Raw genomic sequence first — 24,717 nt, 5'->3', positions numbered from 1 at the left:
AAAAAAGATTAACGGTCTGTTTGGTAACACCCAAAAAAGAGCTTATAGCTCTTAGCTTATAGCATATAAGTTCGTTTGACAAAAAAAAATTCTGTTTGGTAACAGTTTTTCACCATGAGCTTATAGTTTATTTCACGAGCTTATAAGCTATTTTTCAGATGCTATTCTAAGTAGCGTTTGAGCTTATAGCTTATAGCTTCTCACTTTTAATTCCAATTTTACCCTTATTATTCTAACTAAATTCCATTTTTTACCCGTAATCATTTATTATATTATAAATTAAAATACATATGTTTTAAATATGAATACTATTTTTTTTTTATGAATGAAAGATCCTTTTTTTTCTCAATAAAAAAAAAGATATTTTTTTTACTGTTACGTTTAAGTTTTTTTTCGTTACAATTGTTACGTTTTTTTTTTGGGACTATTTCAATATTTAATGTCAATTTTTTTTCCAAAATGACACGTTATTTTTGTGTGATATATTAGAATTATAGAGAATAAGAACATGGACAATAATTTTCTCCAACAAAAAAAAATGAGAACGTTACGTTTACCTTATATATATACAAATAAATATAGTTTGTACAAATATATATATTAAATTAACAATTTTTAATCTTTAAATACTTTAAACATTAATTGATATAAACTTTAGGGTTAAATATGTTTTTAGTTCCTATAAATATGTCAACTTTTCGTTTTAGTCCCTCTAAAATTTTCCTTCAACTTTTAGTCCCTATAAAATTTTCAATCACTACTTTTGGTCCCTATTTTTAATTTAATTTTTGTATTTTTTAATGAAATTGTGCAGAAATGTGTCAAATATTCTAAAAACAATTCCTAAAAAAAATTAGATTATTTTAACAAAACACAAATTAAATATGAATTTTTAACCATAAACAATATAAAAATTCATATTAAATTCATGTTTTGTTAAAAAAATCTTAATTTTTTTTGGAGTCATTCTTATAATATTTTGAATTTTTATGGAAAATTTTATTAAATAATATGAATTCTACATATGAGTTTACCTTAAAAGAGGGACCAAAAGTGAAGATTGAAAACTTTATAGGGACTAAAAGTTGAAGGAAAATTTTAGAAGGACTAAAACGAAAAGTTGACATATTTATAGGGATCAAAAACATATTTAACCCTAAACTTTATTATGAATTAAAAATGTCCTTTTATGTAACCTTACATCTATCAGTCAATTGAAATTGAACCGCTAATTTTACCAAACACTTTAATTATCAGCTACTGGTCATTAACTATAAGCTAACTAGTTATCCGCTATTTTTATCGAATAAAGCCTAATGGGTCGAGGGTAGGTGGTGTTATTGGCATTGATATTGATATTGATTCTCTTCCTTCTCTCTCTTCCCATATCGCACAAACAAATCGTATCATCGAGCGAGCAATGTCTGGAGAATCAGCCACCACTGCTGTTCACAAGGGTCAAGTAAGATTCAAACCCTATTAATCATCACTACAATCGTGTTTTCTGATTCAATTTTAAGGGTTTTAATCTTCTAACCGAGTTACTAATCTTTTCCCTCTTCTTATTTTTTGATTAGGTTGATCTCTTAGACTTTATAGATTGGACTGGTGTTGAATGTCTTAATCAAAAAACTAATAACTCTCTCCCCAACGCTATTAAACAGGTTCGATTTTAGTTCACTACCAAAAACCCTTTTTTCTAATGTTACTTAGTTATGATGTTGTTTTAATTACTGTAATTTTTTTGATTAATGAAAATTAGGGTTACAGAGAAGATGATGGATTGCATCTAGAGAGTGATGCTGATGAGCAGCTTTTGCTTTATATTCCTTTCACTCAAGTTATTAAGCTTTATTCCGTTGCTTTCAAAGGTCCTGAAGATGAAGGTAATACTATATGATCCTTATTCATTCATATCATATAACTAAACTACATTATTATTTGTAAAACTTATTTTTTTACTGATTGCCACAACTTCCCCCAATATGATTGTACATATAAGATCCACATGTATACTCCGACACTTCTGATTGTAGGCATGTCAGTTCCGGTGTTTGACACATGTCTGTGTCCAGCACCAACATGTGATTACATTCAATTATGTCATTTTTTTAGCCGTGTTAACTTGTCAATGTCAAGTATGTGTTTGTGTATGTGTAAGTGAATATGAATCCCCTTGTACGGTGCCCGGAAGGTGGTAATTTTTTTTTTTAAACTCTGTATCTGATCTTTAGACCGACTAATCCGGAGGGTGCTGTATTTTGATAAGGCTTAGTGGTTGTCATTGTTGTTGTATGAATTTATTTAAATTTTCTATTACCTAACTACTTCACTACACCTACTGCTACTTTTAACCACTCTAAATTAGTGCGATGTTCTACTCTTCCATAGTGGTATATAGTCTTGAAACATGATTTTAGCATGACAATCTACATAGCTAATCATTTTCTTAAGTGGTGTTCATCACCTTGGAAGAATTTTATAATGAGATGGAGGAAGTAACTTCAAAGACTAACCTTACAGCACCCTACAAATACGATCTTCACCAATTTGCTACTACAATTTTTTTTTTTTTTTGTCGACATGATTCTAATCGGAGTCAATGTTGTTCTCTAGGCCCCAAGACAGTGAAGCTCTTTTCCAACAAGGAACACATGGGATTCAGGTATAGCTTGGTTTGGTCAAAATTTGTTTGTTTTCATAGCACTTGTGTCCTGTGATTAAATCGGTTGCTGATTTTTTGTTAAATGATTTAATATAATGACAGCAATGTCAATGACTATCCACCAAGTGATACGTTAGTTTTGTCTCCAGAAAACCTCAAGGTAGGTGCTCCATAAGTTTTCTCCCATGTCCATTAACTATGCTCAAGGTCGTTTGTTGATATTTTTTTTTTATCATATTTGGAATATCTAACATGACTATTGTTTAATTTACTCTCTTTTAGGGCAAACCGGTACTTTTAAAGTATGTCAAATTTCAAAATGTTCGTAGGTATGTTATATTCCTTATTTCCTACTTTTATAAAGTGCCTTCCAATTTTATCATCCAATTGGTCGGAGCAACTTCTGATTCATGTTAATTACTTGACCAGCTTGACAATATTTATTGAGGATAACCAGACTGATTCTGAGATCACAAAAGTTCAGAAGATTATGCTGATCGGATCAACGTAAGTTTTAAACCATACACCCTCCGGTCACTAATATAAGCAAAAAACTACATTTTAGGTTCATTCATTTAATGATGCACATAGTCTTTATTATAGACCACATACATCATTAAATGAATGAACCTAAAATGTAGTTTTTTGCTTATATTAGTGACCGGAGGGTGTATATCAGTTCTGCTGTGTCTCCTTTCTCTACTTCAACTTTGTGTTTCCTTTGCTGTGAAAAATACCTATTGAACCATTTAACACTTGCATTTTATCGTTTGTCCGCCTAATACTTAAAGGTAAAAGGCGATTGAGAAAAGTTACAAGTCAGACCATTAACAAGGGTTTAGATTTTAATGGGTTATCGTTACATTAGCACAAGGGTTTACATTTTAATGAGTAATTGCTAGACATGATTTACAAGATTATGGTGTCGACTAATCTGTGGAGGTGACTTAGTAGGGAAAACCTTCATTGTTGTTGTTTACCACTTAATCTTTAGTTTCCTCTAGCAGAAGAAACAATAAGATGGCTATAGGACACCAGATTTTTTTTGCTTTTCTAGCTGCAATGTGATCTACAAATTGGTGTGTCACAGTGACATATTGCCATATTGGAATTGGTACTTAATTGTCTTTCATATGGGCCTCACTTTTCTTCTCTGAAACAGATTCTTTTATACAATTTTTTTATGTTCGGTCTTTTTTCTTTATTCTCGATCTTTTTTCATGCAGTTCTTTCATAGTTTCCCTATTTTGTAATATTCCCAGTTTTGGTCTCCCAATTTTTATATTGTCTGACCGATGACCATTTCTCCACTTATGCATTTGAGACTGAATTTTGATGATGCGCCCAAGTGAGAATATGAGATGCTGATGCGGCAATAGATTTGATAACATGTAAATGAGTTAAAAGAAAAATCATCTAAACAGTGTCATATAAGCATCTCACTTGTCATGTCATCAAAATGCATCTCCAAATGCATGGGTGGGGCAAATTGACGAACATTTTGAAAATTGGAGGCAAAATTGGTGATTTGAAATGGGAGACCATAATCATGATTGAGTGATCAAAAGTTGCATTTAAACCAAAATTCTTAACACACAATTCTGGTATTTTGATGCAGAGTTGAAACAACGGACATGAAGGGTTTGAAGAAGATTGAGGATCATTGAGCTCATAAGAAGTATTGAGTCAAGTTTCCTGCAGATCCATCTGCCCTTAGAAATTTTGATTGGAAATGTTACATTCAGCTTCATGAATAATGGTTAATTACGACTTCTAACATCTATATTTTTTCGTAAGATACTGATGTTAAACAGTATATCTGCTTGGGTGTGACAATTTATGTGATAGGAAGTTATGTTCAAGCTGCATGGCTGTTTATTTTCTTTTTCACATGTTTGGGTAATATGTAAAAAATTGAGGTTAGAATTACCTTGAATGACTGAAGATTGGAGCTGGACTATATCGACGATGTCATATAATTTGGTTTTCTTTTAAAGCATCAGCTGCCTACTTTGCTTTTCTCAAAAATATAGATAGATTAGGGTTACTATCACAGATTTTCTTCCACCAAATTGAGGTTAGAATTACCTTGAATGACTGAAGATTGGAGCTGGACTATATCGACGATGTCATATAATTTGCTTTTCTCAAAAATATAGATAGATTAGGGTTACTATCACAGATTTTCTTCCACCAAATTGTGGCGTGGATGGGTTCGGTAACAAGTAACAACCCTGTGTTTTTTATTGGTCCCACTCCCAGTTTCTAATGTTCTTTATAATCACTGTTTCCCCTCCTCTATAAGGTAGTCCGTATAAACGAGATCTGAACTACTCAAGTAACGGATGTGTTCCTATGAATTATTAATTTATTATTACGAGCTAGGAGTAAAAGTTTAGTGACCGAACGAAAGAACTCGAGAATTGTTCCCATGCTCCTATAATTGGCAAATTTTTGACTCGGTTTTGTTGCACTTGCAAAACTGTTGTGTTTTAGACTTTTAGGTAACCAAATTTTTTACAGGTCAATGCAAGAATTTTTACACGGTCAATCAATGTTTGTAATTTTGTTATTATAAGTATATAACAATACTAACATTGGTTCTAACATAATACAAACACTATTTCATAAAAAAAAAAAAACATAATACAATGTTTTAGACTTTAAGAAACAATATATTTAACAATAAAAATTCTGGGATCAATGTAATATTATTACTTGTTGTAGCCAATGTTAGATGAAAACGTATTTAACAAGAAAAATATCATAATATCAACAAATATTAGAGTATGTAAAGAATTTTTATTTTTATATAGTCGATCAATCATAACCGTCGAAAATCATTGAAAATATTTAATTTTATTTATAATTATTTTTAAAGTCATATAATTGTTTGTGATTTGTTGACGGTGAAGTTTTTTTTTTTATACCCTGATAAATCAAAATTAAACTATTTTTAATTTTGGCCCCAACACCCACAATTAATTTGTTACATCTTTTTCACCTCAATTCTCAATTCTCATTTCCGATTGTAAATTGTTCTTTTTTTCAGTTGTTTTGATATTACATTGTCGTTTAAGTTAAGAGGCAAATAACTATGTCTGTTCCTACGTTAAGAGGAAAATAACTATGTCTGTTCTTGTTCTCAAGATTTTCACTTTATTTATGGTTTTATTATACAATCATTTTATGATAACGTTTGAACAATCCTTTCTCTCGTACTCGTATCATGTGCTTGCTCTTTTTTTTCTTTCTTCTCTTCTTATTCTCTATTGTTGTTGGCCAATAAGAAGAGAGAAAAAGAAGATTGTTACAAAAAAAAAAAAATTGTTTTTGAAAGAAGATTATTACAAGAGTTATCACCAAATGATTGTACAAATATCATTACTCTTCGTTTGCTGGGAGTATACAAATTTGTGATGATTTTATGCAAGAATGCCTACAAGTTATAATGATGTTTTTTTCCAACTTAAATTTTAGGTTGTTATTATATATTGATACTACTATTATTTTTAACTACTTCAATTAATATACTCCCTCCGTCCCAATTTATAAGCAAAAAACACAAATTCACACTTATTAAGAAAACTAAAACATGGTAATTTGAGTTATAGTTTAGTCTTTTAAAGCATTATTTAACTATTCAATTTAATATAAAAATTTATTTTCCTAAGAAATATACATTATCTTAAGGTTAAATATTAAGTAATCCCTCCGTCCCAAAATAACTGAGTCAATTCAATATGAATTACTTTTTTTTAATTATACACTATAATGAATACTACTTTTTATCATTCATAATTCACTTTACATTTATGATAATGAAGAATACACTAATACTTGACAAGGATACTGAAAATATTTTTCTCACTCTTTCACTTATACACTTTTTCATAATTAATATGTGTGAAATGAACAAAATGTTAACTTATTATGGGACAAAGGAAGTATATTCTTTTAAATTTGACCACGACTATTATTAAATATGTGAAATGAACAAAATGTTAACTTATTATAGGACAGAGGAAGTATATCATTTGATCATGACTATTAAATATGGGACAAAGGGGGTATAGTTTTTTAAAGGATTTGAATGTACATCACAAGTATGAAAATTTGATCATGACTATTAAACACCTTCTTCATAGAGATTGGTGTTAGTTTTCAACATACTTTGCGTGAGAGTAACATTGTAGTTGATTTTCTAGCTAGAAAGAGTACTCTAAGTGATAGTAGCCTTGTTATTTTGAACGAAACCCTTCCTGATATGACCTCTGTCCTCTTAACAGATATCACGGGTGTTGAGTTTGTTTGACCCTAATTTGGATCTTTTCTTATTTTTTTTTTTCCTTCCCTTTTGTTGCAAAAATAAAAATACTAACACTTATAATGAGACGAAGAAAGTATTAGGCAAGAAAGAAATGTAATTTTATTAAGAGAACTAATACTTTCTTATTTATAAATGATGTTAAATAATAAATGCATATTTGAATTCATGGTGATGTTAACAAAATTTAATGGGTCATCATGATTTTAGCAAAAACTATACTCTACAATTTTAATAAAATTGTCACTCTTTCAAACATAGCACTCCGTATGAGAGGTGGGAGGAGCACAAAAGTGTAGAGAACTAAAGGCTATCATAAACATTGAGCTTGACGATGCATATAGCAATATCACTTTATCTTTAGTTGAAAGAGAAAATTTTAAGAAAATGTTTGTTATCTTGATTTCCATCCTTTTCTTGTGATTGTGTGAACCTTATGTAACACTGAACGATCAGATCTGTGCAAATTGCAAATGAATGGTCCCCTATATACACTAATTGTTCACATACTCTATTTGGTTCGTTCTAATTGATACCTACCTTACATACAACACACACATTATGAGAAAGAAAGGAAAAGAAAAAGATTAAAGTGTCATCCAACCATAGTTTTAAGATATATAGAAATTCTCACTAGCTAGTGTCTGCATGTGGTGGCGTGAGCGTGATATTATTTAAATAAAATTTGTTAAAACAATACTTCCTCCGTCCCTTAATAAGTGACCTAGTTGACCCAATTACGCATACCAATGTGTAATTTTAAGTTTAAATATCTTGAATAATATATTGGAAAAAATTATGAAAATTTGATATTTTGAAAATACTCATCGAGACGAATCTAACGACATTTTATATGATATTATTTATCTTTGTATATTAGTAGAAAAATATGATCAAAGTAAATTAGATCAAAATTACACATTTTTAAACAGGTCATTTATTGCAGAATGGAAGGAGTATTATATTGGACCACATGCATATACATCTTTCTCTTTGTTTAACTTTTTGATCTTACAATTCTTTATGGTTCTCTTCCTTAATTTAATTATTATAAAGTTGCCGACATGGCCATTGGAGAATAGCTATAGTCCGTAATTAATGGCTAATCCTTTCATGCATTTTTATTTTTTTATTGCTTCCTCCTCCTGCCATTGTACAGTGTAGGGGGGCCGTTAGAATAGTTAGATTTTTAGAGAGAGAACTTGCACGTTCTGTGAAGGATAGTATCCATACTTTTCTTACAAAATTAACACATTATCTCCACAAAAAACAAAAAACAAAAAAAAACCGCAAAAAAATTATTATTTTACATTTCTTTACCACTTCATAAAATTAGTAACCTTCTTTTTCCCTCAAAAAAAATAAAAATAGTAACCTTCTTTTCTTAAATTAGGAATTTCTTTAAGTTGTTTGAGATGCAACCGGAGAAAAATGGCATACTATTTAATAATATAAAAACTGTTTTTGCTCAAAAATTGATTAATGAAAAATGGGAAAAAGAATCTTATGAGAAAAATGGCATACTATTTAATAATTATGCAACAAAATGGCAACCGGAGAAAAATGGGACACCAAAGCAAGAATTTTATAGTTGATTCACAGTTGAGCCGACTATATGTCTTAATAATGTGAGAAAAGATGCTCTCTGTTTTTCAAGGATTTTAACATTATGATAATCTACTATATCAAATTTTAATTTTGCCATTTTTCTTGATATTATATAACGACAATTAAATATCATCTCTCAGGACTTCAAAAATTAAAAAATAACATACGTACATATAATAAGTTGCAGAAAAATACAAAGTAACGATAAAGAGACAGTGATCTATCTCCATCAGATGAGACAAAATTAAAGAGATGACACTGAGACAACAAAACTAGCTATTTAGAACCAGAGATGGTCCAAACGTAGCCTAGCTAATAGGGTATTTAAAATTAAGCACAGTACAGACAGGTAGACAAATTTAAAATAAAGGAACTTCTAGGGTTTTTGCTTTTATTATTATTATTATTATAAGCACCACATACATTCTGGGTAGGCTAATTTACAACCACTTATTTTATAATGAACTAACGTCCAAACAGACAGACAGACACATTTCTTTCACCTTTTATCAATAAAATTAATAAAAGTTGAATAAAGGATAAAATAATTAATTATTTTTTAAACAAATGGTAAAATTGAAAGAAAGAATATTACACTAAAATGTAATATCTTCTCATGATTTAATCTAATATAGTTATTAAAAAATGAATTTTATAATAATAAAAAATCTAGAACATATTTAATATTTTATTAAAATTTACTAGAAATAATAAATTGTTCATTTTAACTGTTTTGTATTAGGCGCCTCATATTTTTATATAAACATGTATATACTTAAAAAAAAAATTTTTAATTAAATAAAGAATGATTAAATTATAAATAAGATGGTTTATATAAAAGATAAAATTGGAAAGGGAAAAAACCTGAAAAGTTTGTATTCAATTTACATCTTTCATCAAAAATAAAAAGTTAACAAGTTATAGCTTCCATATAATGAGAAGTTATAATAAAAACTCATTAAACTAATATATCTTGGTTTGCTTCCTATAAAAAAAAAATGGTCGTTATAATTTTTGTTTAGTAGATAGACGAAATGAAAATTCACACACAAATAAACTAAAAAATCAGGCTGTGCACGTTAGCAAATCTTATAGGAATTTGCTAACTTACAACCTCTCATTTTTTTAATGGGTCTAAATTAGAAAGTTATACAAAAACTTGTTAATTTGCACATGCTAAAAATAGTGGATTTAATAAGAATCTCTTACTTCCTTAACTTGTTGAGGAGAAGAAACTCTTACTTCCTTTGTTCATTATTTTTGAGTAATCTTACTTTAGTCAATTTAAATTAATTTACATTTATAAAAAAATCCAATAAATTCTGTTAATTATTTTTATTTTTCCTTATTTTTCTTATATTATTCATTATCAACAAATAGTTAAGATTATTATTCACAAAATAATAGTTTTTTTTTTGTTGAAATGACAAAATAATAGTTAATATTGAATTAAATTTAAAAAACAATAAATAAATAAATAAATAAGAACTGTTTCTTCTACAAAAGCCATAGTTGAAAAGAGAGAGTATATATCAAATATACTTGTCATGCCTTTGTTTTTGCTAGCCTATAGCTAGCTAAGTTTTCAATCTTCTCATCACTGTTAATTCTTTGTGTATATATATATATACACTCAATCCTCAACTTTGAAGAGCATTTATATACACACACACATAGCTGACAGAACGGTTTGTGTAGGAAAGTGTGATATATTATCTATAGATTTGTGCACCTTCAGCAGTTGAAGCTGCCAGCATGATCTGAGCTTACCTTCTAATGGCAAGAATAGATCATATGGCAGCTTCACCTCTTGACTGGAAGCATATATACAAACCCTAATTTCTTACCTTTCAGATTTCATTTCATTCTTTATCTTAGAACCCTAGAAAAAAGGTTTGTTCCATTCCTTCTAGATCCATAAAGCTTTTTCTTCCATACTTATATATATGCATGCTATCTGAATAATTGCAGTACTAATTCAGATTATACATTTTTCTTATGATGTTCAGAATTCATTTGAATATGTTGCAAGATTTTTGCAGAAATTGAGAAAGAGAAGGAAGCTGTGAAATATTATGTTCTGGAATCTGAAATCAAGTGACAGTAACTCGGTGTGTACTTCTTACCTTGGATTTGGGGATACTGGTCCTTTTTTTCTCATATATCTTCATATAATATGCAGAAGTACTGTTTCATTTGAAATAACAATCTTATCTTCTGAGATCTATATATATATTTTTACATTTGTTTCATATGGATTGGATTGGTATGATTCCAAACTTCAAGATCTAGAAAAAGTAGTTATGCACAGATATATAGACATTGGAATAACTAATTGTTCCCTCTTCTTCCCACACCTCACACATTTTCAATATCCATCAATGATACATATAGATCCTTGTCTCTTTGATATGCTTGTATTGTGTTGCTTTTTTGTTCAATTGGTTGAATTATTATAGTGTTATGGAAATCATTATAGAAGCATGGCATGTTACATATGTGTAGTAGATATACACAGATCATGCACATATATGACCATGGGCACACCTGAATATGGAGTTTGTATCTTAGGTTATACCTCCTCCGTCCTTAATAATTCATTTATACATATTCACCTTATTTGTTACTTGTTTTTTTTCTTTCTTTCTAAGAAGCGGAACTAGCCCACCGAAATTGATACCAGTTAGAATCGAACCTGAGAACTTGAGAGATATTATTAGGTAAATAAATACTTAATACGGTCCCCTTCAAAAAAAAAAAAAAATACTTCATACAGTTAAAAATTTGAATAAAAAAGTTCTACATAAAAGGATAAGCTATATTTTTTTTTTGAATTGATGGAGTATATAGTTTCATTAGACCTTTTTCAATTACATGCCTTGCTCAAACTTTGTGGATGCATGTAGAGGTGATTTGGTTGGGAAAATTATAAAAGGATGAATTTCATTCTCTCACTTTAATATATTGGTGCTTCCAAAAGAAGACTACCTTTTAAACTACATTAATTGTTTATTAAGCATTTGAGTCTAAACTTGTTGAACTGAGTGTTAGACTTAGACCGTAGCAGCAAAAAAGTACAAGCTTGGGACAACTGTTGTTGGCAGAGGAGTATAGTTGTATCAACACTTGGCAAACTACCTACTAGCTAGCTGCGGCCCCTTCAACGGTAATGCATGAGTTTATCAGTATAGCTATGAGATGTAATGTAACAACTTTAATGTTTATTTTAGGATATATTTTTGTCTTCTAACAGTTACTACTTTTTTCTCTTCTTCTTCTGGATTTGAATTCATCATATGATAACTTCAATTTTATTCTTGTTTAAATTTTACAGTGACAATATTTAATGAAAATCAACTAAATATGGAGTGTTGAGAGGACCTTCTATTGGAAGTAGGGTTTTTTTTACTTGGGAAGAAGATTAGGCCACAAAACTTATGAATTTAGTTTCTATATTTCATGTGGAAGGTCAAGGAATGGAGGCGCCGGATACCGGTATAGGTTTCTCGGTGAAATCGGCCTATGTTTTCCATGAAGGTAAACTTCTTGGGAGAAGCCTTTTAGGTTGAGAGTAATTTGTGTTGAAAAAGCAATTCTCTAGTTTTACACCATCTTAGGTAATTGATTTTCATCAGTATAGCTTCTTTTTAGATAAGAATAATTCCTACTAAATAATTCTAACTTATTTCATTGGGGAGTTTATCATTGAACCTCAAGATGTCTTTTGATAATTTGTGTGACAACATTGAGGAAACGACTTTGCACTTATTCATGAGATGTGATTTTGCAGCTCAAATGTGGTATGTGGTGTTTAGGTTGGTGGGTTTGGTTATGTCTCTCTTATTCTGAATGCATTATTTTCTTGCATCCATGGATGTGGGAAGAATGTTCCAAGGAGGTGAGGTTGGCATTCTATACTAGTTTATTTGAGGTATTAGGAATGAATTAATCTTGTCTTAATTAGAAACCAACTATTTTGGAGGTATTGGTCTTATTGAACATACCTATTGGATATGGTTTTTGGTGTAGTGTCTTTTTTTTTAATGGGTTGTGGATTCACTTGGTTGCTCCCTCTAGATGATAGTTGTTTGCCTCATGGGAACAATGTTTACATTTGACTTGTAACATGGGTTGGGTATCCCATGAACTCTTTCCCTATTGAACTCATTATTTTGTTGTTGAAAAACAAATTCCACTTTGTTAACTTCAATTTGAAAATGGTTGTATGACATAAAAACTATAAATTTCTCCTATCATTGTTTTAAGGTTTTTTCTAAATTACCTTTAAAGAATGGTGGGAATTATTTATGTTTAGAAATATTTATTTAATTAAAAAAAAAATCAAATTAATCTATTATAATGATTTAGTAAAATAAATAAACTTTTAAAATATTAATTTCAAGCTTTATCTTCTGTAATGTTTTTTACAAATTTCAGCAACTTAGTAAACTCACTAGCAAATCCAATTTCATTAGGTCGTTAACATGACTTCAAAGACATTTTTGATAAGAATCTTTTTTTATGTAACTTGTTGTGGATGAAGAGAAGTATACATATCAACCTACCTTAAACCTAAAGAAATAGGTTGGAGTGTCCAACCTATCAAGGTAAATGGTAGGTTTGTAAGACAAAACTCGCCCAAAAATATAAAAGAAAAATTGAACACATTTTTTTTTTTTTTTTTTTTGGTACAAGAGAGGGCCGAAGCCCAAAAGAGAACACTAAACAATTACACGAACATTTCTAGGCATACAAGCACCAGAGATGTCATCAAAGAGGAGACTATTGAGCTCACTAGGAGGGGTCTCCAAAATAGTAAAATTCCATGAATCCATGGTAAGGCTGAAGTTGGCAAGCCAATCAGCACTTCTGTTGCCTTCTCGCAAAGTGTGATGAACCTGAATCCGCCAATTACGATTCAAAATATTTTGAATACGCCGAATGAGCACAGGGATTGTCCCATTCATCTTGCAATTATTTGTTATCATGTCAATAAGCAATTTTGAATCACTTTCAACGCAAAGCTGAGAAATACCGTCCCTCCAAGCCAACTCTAGACCAAGGTACATACCCCACATCTCTGCATGAAGAGCATCACACGCGCCAATCTTGCGGACAAAACCTTTGATCCATCTACCATTAGCATCCCGAAGTAAACCTCCACAACCCGAGCGATCTCCATTCTCTTTGCAAGCTCCATCACAATTGAGTTTGATCCATCCCTCTTGAGGATATTTCCAGCCAATATAAATTGTTTCAGTGTGACGAAGATCCATTTGAAAATGATTAAGTGTACAATCTTCAATATCACTAGTAAACTTTTGGATGATACTTGTGGGATTCTCTGGTCTCTGGAAATTTTCCTCGAAGACTGTCTTGTTCCGCCATTTCCAAATATACCAGCAAGTAGACATGAAAGTTGTCTTCCACTTAGAGTTGAGATCTCTGTTTTGACGCTTATTGAGGTTTGTAAAAACCCAATCCCTGCAATCAAAGGAAAAAAAGTCAGTTATACAATTTGAAGGTACAAGTCTGATCCATACCTCGGTTGCATAAGTGCAGTCTCTGAGTACATGAAGAGTAGTCTCATCCTCACTCCCACAAGAAGGACAAATTGGGGATATGCCAACACCCCATCTACTTCGACGGTAATTAGTTAAAATGCGATCATGAGCAACCAACCAAATGAAGGTTTGAATTCGTTGCGGACCCTTCCAATTCCACAAACTTTTCCAATCCCCTCCGGTATTAGCATGATTTCCGTCTTTCATGTCGTAAGCACTTTTGACTGAGAATTGTCGCGTACTCGTGCCTCCCCAACCAATAATGTCAAGACCATCACCACTAGAAGGTGCAGGGAGAGCTAACACCTTTTCAACTATGTTGTTAGGCAAGTTATCAAAAAGGAAATTTTGATCCCAATTACCAGAAGAACTCATCACATCCCTAACTAGAAGAGTGGTATCCACATACGAATTTGTCGCTAGAGAAATGAGGGAATTGTTGTTTGGACCCCACTTATCCAACCAGAAATTGACACTATTACCATCTCCTATTTGCCAGATGATGTTTCTTTGAAAATCATCCCACACCCTAGTAAGAGCTTTCCATAAAGGAGAATCATAAGGTTGAGAGTTTATAGTTATCTTCAAATCATTATTTCTCCCATACTTACTATACAACACCCTGCACCAAAGGTCATTAGGCTTGTTAATAAGGTTCCATAGGATTTTCATGAGGAAAGCCTCATTCATCAAAAGAGGCCTTTTAAATCCAAGACCCCCCTCCTTCTTGGGTAAACAACAGGTATCCCAACTAATCAAATGAGCTTTGCGGGTATGTTCTGTATCCCCCCAAACAAAACCTCTTTGGATTTTTTCCATCTCACTGCAAAGAGTTTTAGGTAGCTTAGCATACTGCATATGATAATAAGGAATAGAACTAAGGACAGACTTGGAAAGAGTAATTCTGCCCGCAAGACTTAAACATTGTTGCTTCCATCCACTAAGTCTATTCTGAATTTTGTTGATGATGTGGCTGAAATTTCCCCTAGAAGTTCTTCCTGGAGCTATGTTAGCTCCAAGATACCTGCCTAAACTATTAGCTTGAGTGAAACCTGTGTGTTGCAAAATATCCTGACGGAGCTGGTTGTCCACATTTTTTGAGAAAAAAATTTGAGTCTTTTGGCCATTAATACGCTGCCCAGAAGCTTGACAAAACATATCCAAACAATGCATCACACAATGTGCCTGCTCAATAGAAGCCTCTGCAAAAAGAAGAAGATCGTCAGCAAAAAGAAGGTGAGAAATTTGAGGGCCATACCTACCTGCCCGCATTGGTTTCCAATACTGAGCTTCCACCCGGTCGGAAATGATATGAGATAATCTCTCCATGCAAATAACAAAAAGGTAAGGGGAGAGAGGATCTCCTTGACGAATTCCTCTAGTTGGAGTGAACGTGTCAGTTTTATCCCCATTCCACAAAATTTTGTAACTAGGCGAAGATATGCAATCACGTATAATTTGAATGAGATTAGGAGGGAATTTACAATCCTCCAAGCAATTCTCCACAAAATTCCAATTGATGCGATCATAAGCTTTTTCTAGGTCAATTTTGATGGACATGAACATCTTGTTGCCTTTCATTCTGGCCATGGAATGTACCATCTCCTGAGCCACAATAATATTATGGTGGATACTTCTACCTGGAATAAAACTGGACTGATATGGAGAAATAATACCATCAAGCAATGGCTTGATTCTGTTGACAATAACCTTAGAAATTATCTTATAAATAACATTACATAAAGCAATAGGTCTAAATTGAGAGACAAATTCAGGTTTATCAATCTTAGGGATCATCACAATGAGAGTATTATTAATAGAAGATATAAGAGAAGGGGTAACCCAAACCTGGTTCACAAACTGGTATATAGAATCAGCAACTGTGTCCCAACATTTTTGAAAAAATATAGCGGGGTACCCATCCTCTCCCGGCGCCTTGTGAGGATTCATGTCAAAAAGAGCTATATACTCAAAAGGCTCCAAATTTCTAAGATTAAAGAATTTTTTTCTACCACGCTATATACTCAAAAGGCTCCAAATTTCTAATTCCCAAATCTACCCTCCTCTTGATTACACAATTTGGAAAGGATTTGTTCGGATATTGGCCAATCCAAACGGTACAAAATACATGCATGGTCATATATTTGAAATTCGTTATCTTCTTCAACTCTCTCACTCAAAATCATTATAAACAAAACCCCTATTCCACAACTTTTGTTTCATTCACAACTCTATCATCTATTGACTCTATTCTCACTATTTTTGTTTGAAAGTAAAGGTAATGTGACTCTAAACTATCTTGTCTCATTGTTTTTTTCTTGTGTTTTCTTGTCTTTCACGTATCACTTTTCTATGTTGGTATAGTTCAAATTGTCCAATTCAGAGATGACAAAAACTCATCCAGATTGGCCAATATGGAACACACTTTTATTATATTAGCCATTTATTCTCAAGCTAATGATGATATTTTAAGTTAAGAAGATCCCAAATCACACTTTTGGAGGTGTATGGAGTGGAATGTGAGAAAGGAGGTGAGGTGATGTCTGATTCTAGGATATGTGTGTATTTCGGATAATATAATTCAAAGGTGGGAAACACTCTTTTGGATTATATAATCTGAATTAGTTTTTTTCAAAAAATAAAAAGGATTAATGGCTATAGGAGAGCTTTGAGATGTAGAAATACATCTTTCAGGTTTTATAATCTGAAAAATGTCTTATCAAATGGAAGGTAAGGTCACGTCCACCAATTCCAACCCACTCGTGGGAAATTGAGTTGAACTGGAGGAGGGCTAGGAGACTTATTACTAGCATGCACACTTTCTCTACTTCGATTGTGAAATTTGTGCATCTGGAGACGAGAGTCGACACGTTCAAAGAGAGAAGATGATCGCTTGGTTGACCATACGAAACGATCCACTTTTCTTGGTGCACCTTTTTGTATCAAACTTTTTTGGATGTGTGCACATAGTGATTATTTCCGGTAAAAACAAATTGCCGAAACAAGTCTTTCATATGTACCTGCATATTGTACATATGATCACTGTAAAAACAAAAATATGCATTATGTTCTATTATTGGAGCATTTCAAATTCTATAATCGAACACTTAAAGAAATCATGCATTTTGATAATATTGTAGGATGCGTGACAAGAGAGATGGGTGGGAAAGAAATTCTCTGAATTATGAAATGGAAGGCAAGGGCCCGTCCATCAATGCCAACCACTTGTGATGAGAATTACAAAACTGCTAACGATAGACTCAGATTTGCTACTGTAAAAATATATATACTATTACACGCTGCTTTTTATTTTGATTGGTGATTTTTTATTTACTTTGGGTACAATGATTGGTGAATCTTTATTAGAGGGTATAGATTACAACTTTGCCAAATCATTGTCTTGTAATAAATGATCCAACCATGAGATCAAAACTGTGTGACACAAAATTGTTTAAACCGAATGGATTAGCCATATTATTTATTGGGAGTGAAATGTTAGAATTATTTAATCATAAGACTTTGACAAATAAATAAATAATTTCACAACTCATAAAGGTAAAAGAATATATCAAGTTTGTATTAGACCCCATATCGACTGGCCGAAAAGAAACAAAGATAACTAAAATTGACACTTGGATTCATCATTTGTTCAAGTTTCATTGTTAGATATAGGATTTTATGTGACACATCAAGGAATAGCAATGGACAGCTTTGAGGAGACAAAATTTGATGCAAGAAGTTGTGGACTAGGCAGTGTGTGTTAAATACACGAGTTTCTGTTCTATTTTCTTGAGGGTTGATGAGTGCTCAAGAGTAAGATTATCTCCAATGCAGTTCTTTGCAGTTTGGAACGAGATTTTGAACTATAAGAATTGAATTGTTTTTATGAGGTTTCGACAATGGAGAAGATTTTAGTGACATCCACCATATAAGAATAATTTTTAAACAAAAACTTAACAATCAAATATTAATTTTTCACCACCCAACCTTATTTTTGTACGGATCCTTGGTAAGGTGATGTTTCGTCGAGTGTTCATTATAGGTGTCTTTATGAATTAATAGATGATTGTTTGATGTCTCTTTTTGCGATGCTTGAGTTAGGTTGCGGTGAAGGTGGAGAGACGTGGAAATGGAAGCGGAGATTGTTTGCTTGGAAGGAGGAGATAGTTGGGGAGTGTTGCTGGTTGTTATCTAATGTTGTTTTGTAGGATGATGGGATTGATAAGTGGCAATGGCGGTTAGAGACTAACAAATGTTACTCAGTTCGTGGTGTTTACGAATTCTATAACGAATGCGGATATGTTTACTTCATCAATAACAACATATCTTATTTGGCATAAAGAGGTCCCCCTAAAGGTTTCTGTTTTTGTGTGGCGTCTTATTCAGAATCAGAATCAAACATAGGATAACCTTCGTAGACGTGGCATCATTCAACAACAATTTGAGCTTTGTGTTGGTGGGTGTGGTGGGGAGGAATCATCAGCACATCTATTTTTGTCTTGTCCTTTTTTTGGTTGTATTTGACATCTTCTTGGGTAACGGTTTGGAATTTCATTAGTAGATCATATCTACACGTATGATCATTTTGTGTAATTCAGTAAGATAGGTGCTAATTCAAAAAGTCTACGGTTTGTGCTTTATTTTAATTTGGTTGTCATGTGTTTGGGTAATATGAAAAGAATGTAACAATAGAATATTTAACAGCAAGGAAGCATGAAATGTTAGATAAAATAAAGCTTCTTTCGTTTTGGTGGTTGAAGGCAAAACATGTTAATTTACTTTCGGTTATCATAATTGTTAGCTTAATCCTCTAGTTTGTTTGGGCATTGACTTGTAATTTTTTTTTTTTGTCTATTTTAGTATTGTTGTTCGTATTCTGACAATGTTCTATTTTTGTTGTGTGTCCTAGTACATCTTGTGCTAGGCGGAATGTGCGTTCAATGTAATTTCAAAAGATATCAGTAGCCAACTAGCCATCCATAATCAACAGATTGAAGAGCAAAATAACATAATCTCATTATATAGTAATCATGCACACAAAAAATAAGAAAACTACAAACGAAAAATCAAGCACGGAAATCTGGAATCAAAATCACACCAAACATGAAAAACAAAACATTAAACCACAAATAATATCCAAACATACTGATAAAAACACAATCCTAATCTGAAAATCAAAATCACAAAAGCTTTATCCAAAATCAACAAAATCATAAAAAGCTTGAATTGGTGTAACAGAGGAAGATACTGAGTCGTGGCACAGTGGAGAAAGGCGCTAGAGCAGAGTGCCAGGGAGAGAAGAAGGTTGTAGCCTCATATTAGAGCCATACATATGCACAAGCACAAGCAGAATGGTTGAAAAAATAAGCAAGGTTGCCTTACAAAATGGATTAACAACTATCGTTAGAGTGAAATTGATGCTTGAACAGTGTACACTTTCTAAAATAACAACTGTAGAAGTGACAATGGTTTTGGCAAGACAATAACAAAGCTTTATGCTGAAATAGTAAATATATCTGGCACTACATATACTGATATCATAAAACATTCAGAAACAACATGAACCAATTACATTGAACTTCGTAAATCACGAGGAAGAAAACAATTGTTTGCTTATTAACCACAGATTGAGACTAAAAACAAGTCATTTAGAACTTCTAGTGCAGAAAACCACCCCAAGCACCGACAAGTGCTTTAAAAAAAGGCAATATGAAATACATTGAGCAATAAGGATTCCGATCTACGCATAAATAACGTGCAAACAATTAATAACCATGACATCGACCCTATTAAGCTGCAATATAAAGCACACTCTTCTCCGGAAACATTTACTTGACTGCTACTGCCATGAATTAACTACTCCCCTCTTTGCCGTCAGCTGCCCGAAGTGAGCCTAATTGGACTGGTGCTTGGGTTGAAACCACTTTTGATGAGCCGTACCCTGATGTATCAAGACCTTGAGCCTTCTCCTTTTCAAGTTGTTCCTTAATCCAGACATATGTAATCCTCAGCCCATCCTACAATACCAGAATTTAGATACTGCTGTAAAAAAATATACACAGAATCCTTTGAATATTCATCAAGTTCAAACAGTAAGAAAGAAGAAGGTCAACTATGAATTTTACTGATGAGTAGAAAACCTAAAAATTCCATTACTCTTTCTGCAAGAAGACGAAGGAGCCAAATTGGATGAAAACTTATTAAGACACAAGAAAGAAGGAAGGAGTCATTTTATACCTTCAACTTCATTGTTGGAGCCCAGCCAAGTTTCTCTTTTATTAGTGTATTGTCTGAGTTACGACCACGAACACCCTCTGGGCCAGGAATGTGATGTATAGGAGTCTTCTTGTCCTCAAAACCAAGAACAATCTCAGCCATCTCATTCATGCTGACCATCTCATCACTTCCAATATTTACCGGCTCGCGGAAATCGGATTTAGTCAGTCTAAACATAACAATAGATCAAATTGTCAAGTCTTATCATAGAATACAAATTAACTTTTGAATAAAAGATGAAACAATTGCTTGGTAACCACCATATCATTTTCCCTATCCAACCGATTAAGGCAATACTAAATTATACAGAGGCAATAAGCCCTCTCATTGTCATTTAATACAATGATGTTGATTGAGTTAGCTAACTGGATTTCGTGAAGAAACTATTTAATGAAATTGACGACCCCTTAGAATAACTCAAAAATGAAAACTTTGCTTAAATGGTTCTGTTTACAACATTCATAGAAATCATAACTTCAAAATTCTAATTCAAACATAAACTCAAGAAAAAACACATGAGGTAAGCTGGAAAAATCAAACAATCAGCCAAGACCTACCTAAGTACACCTTCAACACACTCATCGATGAAGGTGAATGATCGTGTTTGCAAACCATCTCCCCACATCTCAAATTTGTCTGTGGATGTGATTGCTTTCCGACAAAAAGCAGCAGGAGCCTTCTCCCTTCCACCTGTATGACAACACAACAAACTCATTAAATACGTAAGTTTACCAAAGTTAAAACGTCAACTAATTTATTCTTTCAGAAAAGACAAAACAACCCAAATTTACAATTCAATTGAGAGCATACCTTTCCATGTTCCAAAAGGACCATATATGTTATGGAACCTCCCAATGCGGCACTCAATTCCGAAATCTTTGTTATAGTGCTTGCAAATCTCCTCTGTTGCAAGCTTCTCTAGCCCATACGCATCTTGTGGCTAAACACATTCATCAAAATGAACACATCAATCCCAAGCCTAATGTAAAAATAAAGAACCAAAATGCATCAAACAACCAAAAGGAATCGCGAACAAACCTCAGCAGGCCATGCATCAGACTCCTTCAAGCTCACATTAGTAGTTTCTAACTGTTTAAATTCAGGGTAGATACAAGCACTTGAGGCATAAAAGAACCTGAAAAGGACACATTTTTCGCAATTGGCGTGAGTAAAGTATGTAATATAATTGAAACTAACACAACATCACAAATATTTGTTAGGTTATACATCCAAAAACACGATGTACAAGATACTAACCTCTTAATGCCATTAATCCTAGCAGCTTCAATCATATTGAAACTAATCATTGTGTTGTTATACATAATAACAGAATGATTGGACTGAATAAAACCCATTCCACCCATATCAGCGGCAAGATTGAAAACATGGTCAACCCCTTTAGTAACGGTTAAGCAGTTATCCATGACCCTGAGATCAACAAGATGGAATTCATCACAGAACATGTCCTCAGTCATGTGCTCATTTTTCTTCCAGTCAGAAGCAATAATGTAATGTCCCTCCTTCTTGAGACGCCGCGCTAAGTGTGACGCGATAAAACCCCCAGCACCAGTGATGGAAATTTTAAGCTTTTCTGATGGCCAGTAAGGCTCTCTCTCGAGATTCTCATAGGTGTATTCTCCATAGTTAGTTTTTTCAGTGCTTCCCATTCTGCATATACAACACAGATTAAACTCAAAACACATGCAGATACTCCATAAACAAATCAAATAATGGAATGCAAAGGCTAAGAATTTCAAAAACACAATAGAGCACATGCAGGCACATGAGGGATGCTATAATGCAATTAAATAATGAAAGCATATGAAAACAATTAAGACTGTTTGACAAAAAATAGAGAATAGCTTATAAGGTAGCTTATAATAGATAAACCAGCTGGTTGAATTTGTAGTGTTCGGTAACATTAGCGGTGAGCTAGCTTATAAATACGAAATGACATAAAATATATATGTTTAATTGATATTTAATTTTTTTCAATTGTGATGACAGGTGTAAAATTGAGAGGGAAAAGGGATACATTACAAGCTAATTGAATTAGCTTATCAAAATAAGTTATAAGCTAGTAAAAATAAGCTATAAGCTCGTAACAAAATGTTACCAAACGAGTCTTTTTCGTAACATGAACTTATAAGCCAATAACCTCGGAATTTGGCATTGCCAAACAGAGTCTAATTCACTATCGTTGACAAAAAAAATAGGAAATAAAGAATTTAAATGTGTGTTCATTTCGTAAGTACAACTCAAATTAAAATGCAGAAACAATTGATATGATAGGGCGCAGGTTCGAATTACAATTCCCCACTTTTCAGCACTTAGCATGTGTCAGTCTCACCGTTATGCTATTTGAAATTATAAAAATAAATAAAAAGAATTCTTAAAAACATTCAATTTTTGAAAAGGATGACAAAAATTTTGGTTTTTTAGGTGAAGATATTGAATATTGAATTGAAGCAAAACAAAGAATAGTAGAATTATTATTGTTATTATATATACTAGTATAAAATAGCAGTGATAAATGGTGAGAGTAAAACAAAAACAATGATATGCAGAGAGACAGAACAAAAACGAAGACACGACACAGTAAAACCGTTTTACATTACGTTTATGAAGACAAATCCTTGATAATTGAAAGGTTAAACCCTAAACCGCAATGATATAAATGTAAATATATTGTTGGAGAAGTTGAAGTGATTGAAAAAGGGAAATTGAGGAAGAAACCTGATTGATTGATATGACGATAATGTACGGAGAGAAGAGGTATGAGTTGAGAGAGGCAATTGGTGGAAAATGGTATGCTATCTAATCAATATATATAGGATGAGAAGGGAAGGCCACTTGTTCGTTATTTTGCTAGCACACATATATAGATAGCATGATTGGCTGGCTGGTGTAGTGTATCTATCTACTATCCACACCAAGACAAGACAATGTTTTCATTTTGTCACTCCTCTCTCATGAAACTTCTCACTTTACAACATTATTTTCATGTACTAACAACATTACATTACACACCATAGATTAAAAAATATCTAAACTTAAAGTCAGTAGATGAGGAGGAGTAAATTATTATTATGGAATATTTTATATATTTTATTTCATTTCCAACAAAAACTATTTTGGATAAATATTGGAGTTTTGACCTCAAGTCCGCACCACAGTGTTTTGAAAAATTGTCCATTTTAAGTCTAGTATGAACTCTCACAATTTTATATTTTGTAAATGGCGCATCGTTTGATTGAGGAGTGTGTTCTTTATAAAACTACTATTTCTAGTGATTCCTATGCAATATGAGACTTTTTGGTTTCTTGGTCCATTGCATCAGAACTAAGGGTGTAGGGTTGTGAGTGGAATTCATGGAATCATTACATTGGACTAAAAGTAACCACAAAAATTTTTTACTCAACGTCTTCAAACATTATGTATATCAGCCATCCCACTTATATGTCGTTCAACATGCATATTTTCATCAAATAAGGAACTTCTAACTCACATTTTTTTCAAAAAAAAAAAAATTCACATGTTGCACATCGAAAAAGGGAATGTCATCTCTCGGATATTGCATAGGTTTGATCCCTACTTGGGGCATTAATGTTCTGACCTCAAGTTCACAACAATGTATTTCCAAAACATTGTCTCTTTTGATCTCTGTGTGAGTAATTGTATGTTTATCTTTTGTAAAACATGTCTCGTTAGATTGAGGAGTATGATATATTATATATAGACACACACATTGACGGTGTAAAACATTTTTAAACATGTATTCAATCAAATTAATTTATGATGCCAATTATTTACGTTATTGTGGAAAAAATATATATATTTATCAATATTAATTTAGCATGATTGGATGTGAGTATAAAATGATTATATATTTTTGTTTTGAGGAAATGTATAATTTTCTCTTAAAAGGTACTTTTCCACTATCGTGTGGGAAATCAGAATAAGTTAATGTTAACCAGTGCTCCTGGAGCACTAGTTAAGAAGCAAATATAATATGTATTGTATTGGAAATTGTGTTGTCAATCTTGTAAGTTAATAAAATGTCTTTTTTAATTTAAATTTTTTTTTTTTTTATAGTTTTCTTAATTAATGTTCCGGGGTCATTGGTTAACATGACCATTAGAATATACTTTTTTTTTTTTAGATAGACGAAATGGCAAAGCCATTATAAACTCACACACACAAGTGGAAGTATCAGGATTTGAACCCCGATCATGACATCCGGCCTAACAATTTCGACATTTTGTTGAACTAGGACT

General features: G+C 32.3%; 2 protein-coding genes and 1 long non-coding RNA gene across 6 annotated transcripts; 2 read left to right on the top strand and 1 right to left on the bottom strand.

Annotated features, from left to right (window-relative positions):
* Window positions 1-1,305: 1,305 nt before the first annotated feature.
* On the top strand, window positions 1,306-4,664 carry LOC25484646 (PITH domain-containing protein At3g04780). The gene is made up of 8 exons (XM_013613534.3): window positions 1,306-1,462; window positions 1,578-1,664; window positions 1,763-1,886; window positions 2,617-2,665; window positions 2,768-2,825; window positions 2,948-2,994; window positions 3,095-3,172; window positions 4,284-4,664. Exons 1-8 carry the CDS (start codon window positions 1,421-1,423, stop codon window positions 4,330-4,332), a joined length of 534 nt encoding a protein of 177 aa, XP_013468988.1. The 5' UTR covers window positions 1,306-1,420; the 3' UTR covers window positions 4,333-4,664.
* Window positions 4,665-10,112: 5,448 nt separating this feature from the next.
* LOC112416503 (uncharacterized) lies at window positions 10,113-12,853 on the top strand. 2 transcript variants are annotated; one of them, XR_005643591.1, is made up of 3 exons: window positions 10,113-11,766; window positions 12,069-12,137; window positions 12,391-12,853. It is a non-coding gene; the product is annotated as an uncharacterized lncRNA (long non-coding RNA). The 2 variants fall into 2 exon arrangements; XR_005643590.1 differs by having other exon boundaries at window positions 10,113-12,137.
* A 6,810-nt stretch (window positions 12,854-19,663) lies between these two features.
* Window positions 19,664-23,414, bottom strand: LOC25484645 (GDP-mannose 3,5-epimerase). Of its 3 annotated transcripts, none has more exons than XM_013613533.2 (7): window positions 23,177-23,414; window positions 21,698-22,108; window positions 21,479-21,575; window positions 21,251-21,380; window positions 20,998-21,130; window positions 20,402-20,609; window positions 19,664-20,181 (listed from the first exon to the last, which is right to left on the bottom strand). In XM_013613533.2, exons 2-7 carry the CDS (start codon window positions 22,105-22,107, stop codon window positions 20,017-20,019), a joined length of 1,143 nt encoding a protein of 380 aa, XP_013468987.1. In that variant the 5' UTR covers window position 22,108; window positions 23,177-23,414; the 3' UTR covers window positions 19,664-20,016. The 3 variants fall into 3 exon arrangements, with proteins under 3 accessions (XP_013468987.1, XP_039685152.1, XP_024637872.1); XM_039829218.1 differs by having other exon boundaries at window positions 21,698-22,111; window positions 23,184-23,321; XM_024782104.2 differs by lacking the exon at window positions 23,177-23,414 and adding an exon at window positions 23,059-23,080.
* Window positions 23,415-24,717: the final 1,303 nt, after the last annotated feature.

This window comes from Medicago truncatula, chromosome 1 (assembly GCF_003473485.1).
Source record: "Medicago truncatula cultivar Jemalong A17 chromosome 1, MtrunA17r5.0-ANR, whole genome shotgun sequence".
In the NCBI taxonomy this organism is placed as follows: Eukaryota; Viridiplantae; Streptophyta; class Magnoliopsida; order Fabales; family Fabaceae; genus Medicago; species Medicago truncatula.
Note: the sequence above shows the minus strand (reverse complement) of the source record. Positions and strands in the feature narration are given on the sequence as shown.

Bases quoted from the DNA above. Each gene is read 5' to 3' on its own strand.
- LOC25484646 (XM_013613534.3), top strand. From the start codon at position 1,421: ATGTCTGGAGAATCAGCCACCACTGCTGTTCACAAGGGTCAA. The intron at 2,826-2,947 runs GTAGGTGCTCCA...ACTCTCTTTTAG, and splicing joins TGTCTCCAGAAAACCTCAAG to GGCAAACCGGTACTTTTAAA. The intron at 2,995-3,094 runs GTATGTTATATT...TTACTTGACCAG, and splicing joins AAATTTCAAAATGTTCGTAG to CTTGACAATATTTATTGAGG.
- LOC25484645 (XM_013613533.2), bottom strand. From the start codon at position 22,107: ATGGGAAGCACTGAAAAAACTAACTATGGAGAATACACCTATGAGAAT. The intron at 21,576-21,697 runs GTTAGTATCTTG...TGTCCTTTTCAG, and splicing joins AGGATTAATGGCATTAAGAG to GTTCTTTTATGCCTCAAGTG. The intron at 21,381-21,478 runs GTTTGTTCGCGA...GAATGTGTTTAG, and splicing joins CTGATGCATGGCCTGCTGAG to CCACAAGATGCGTATGGGCT.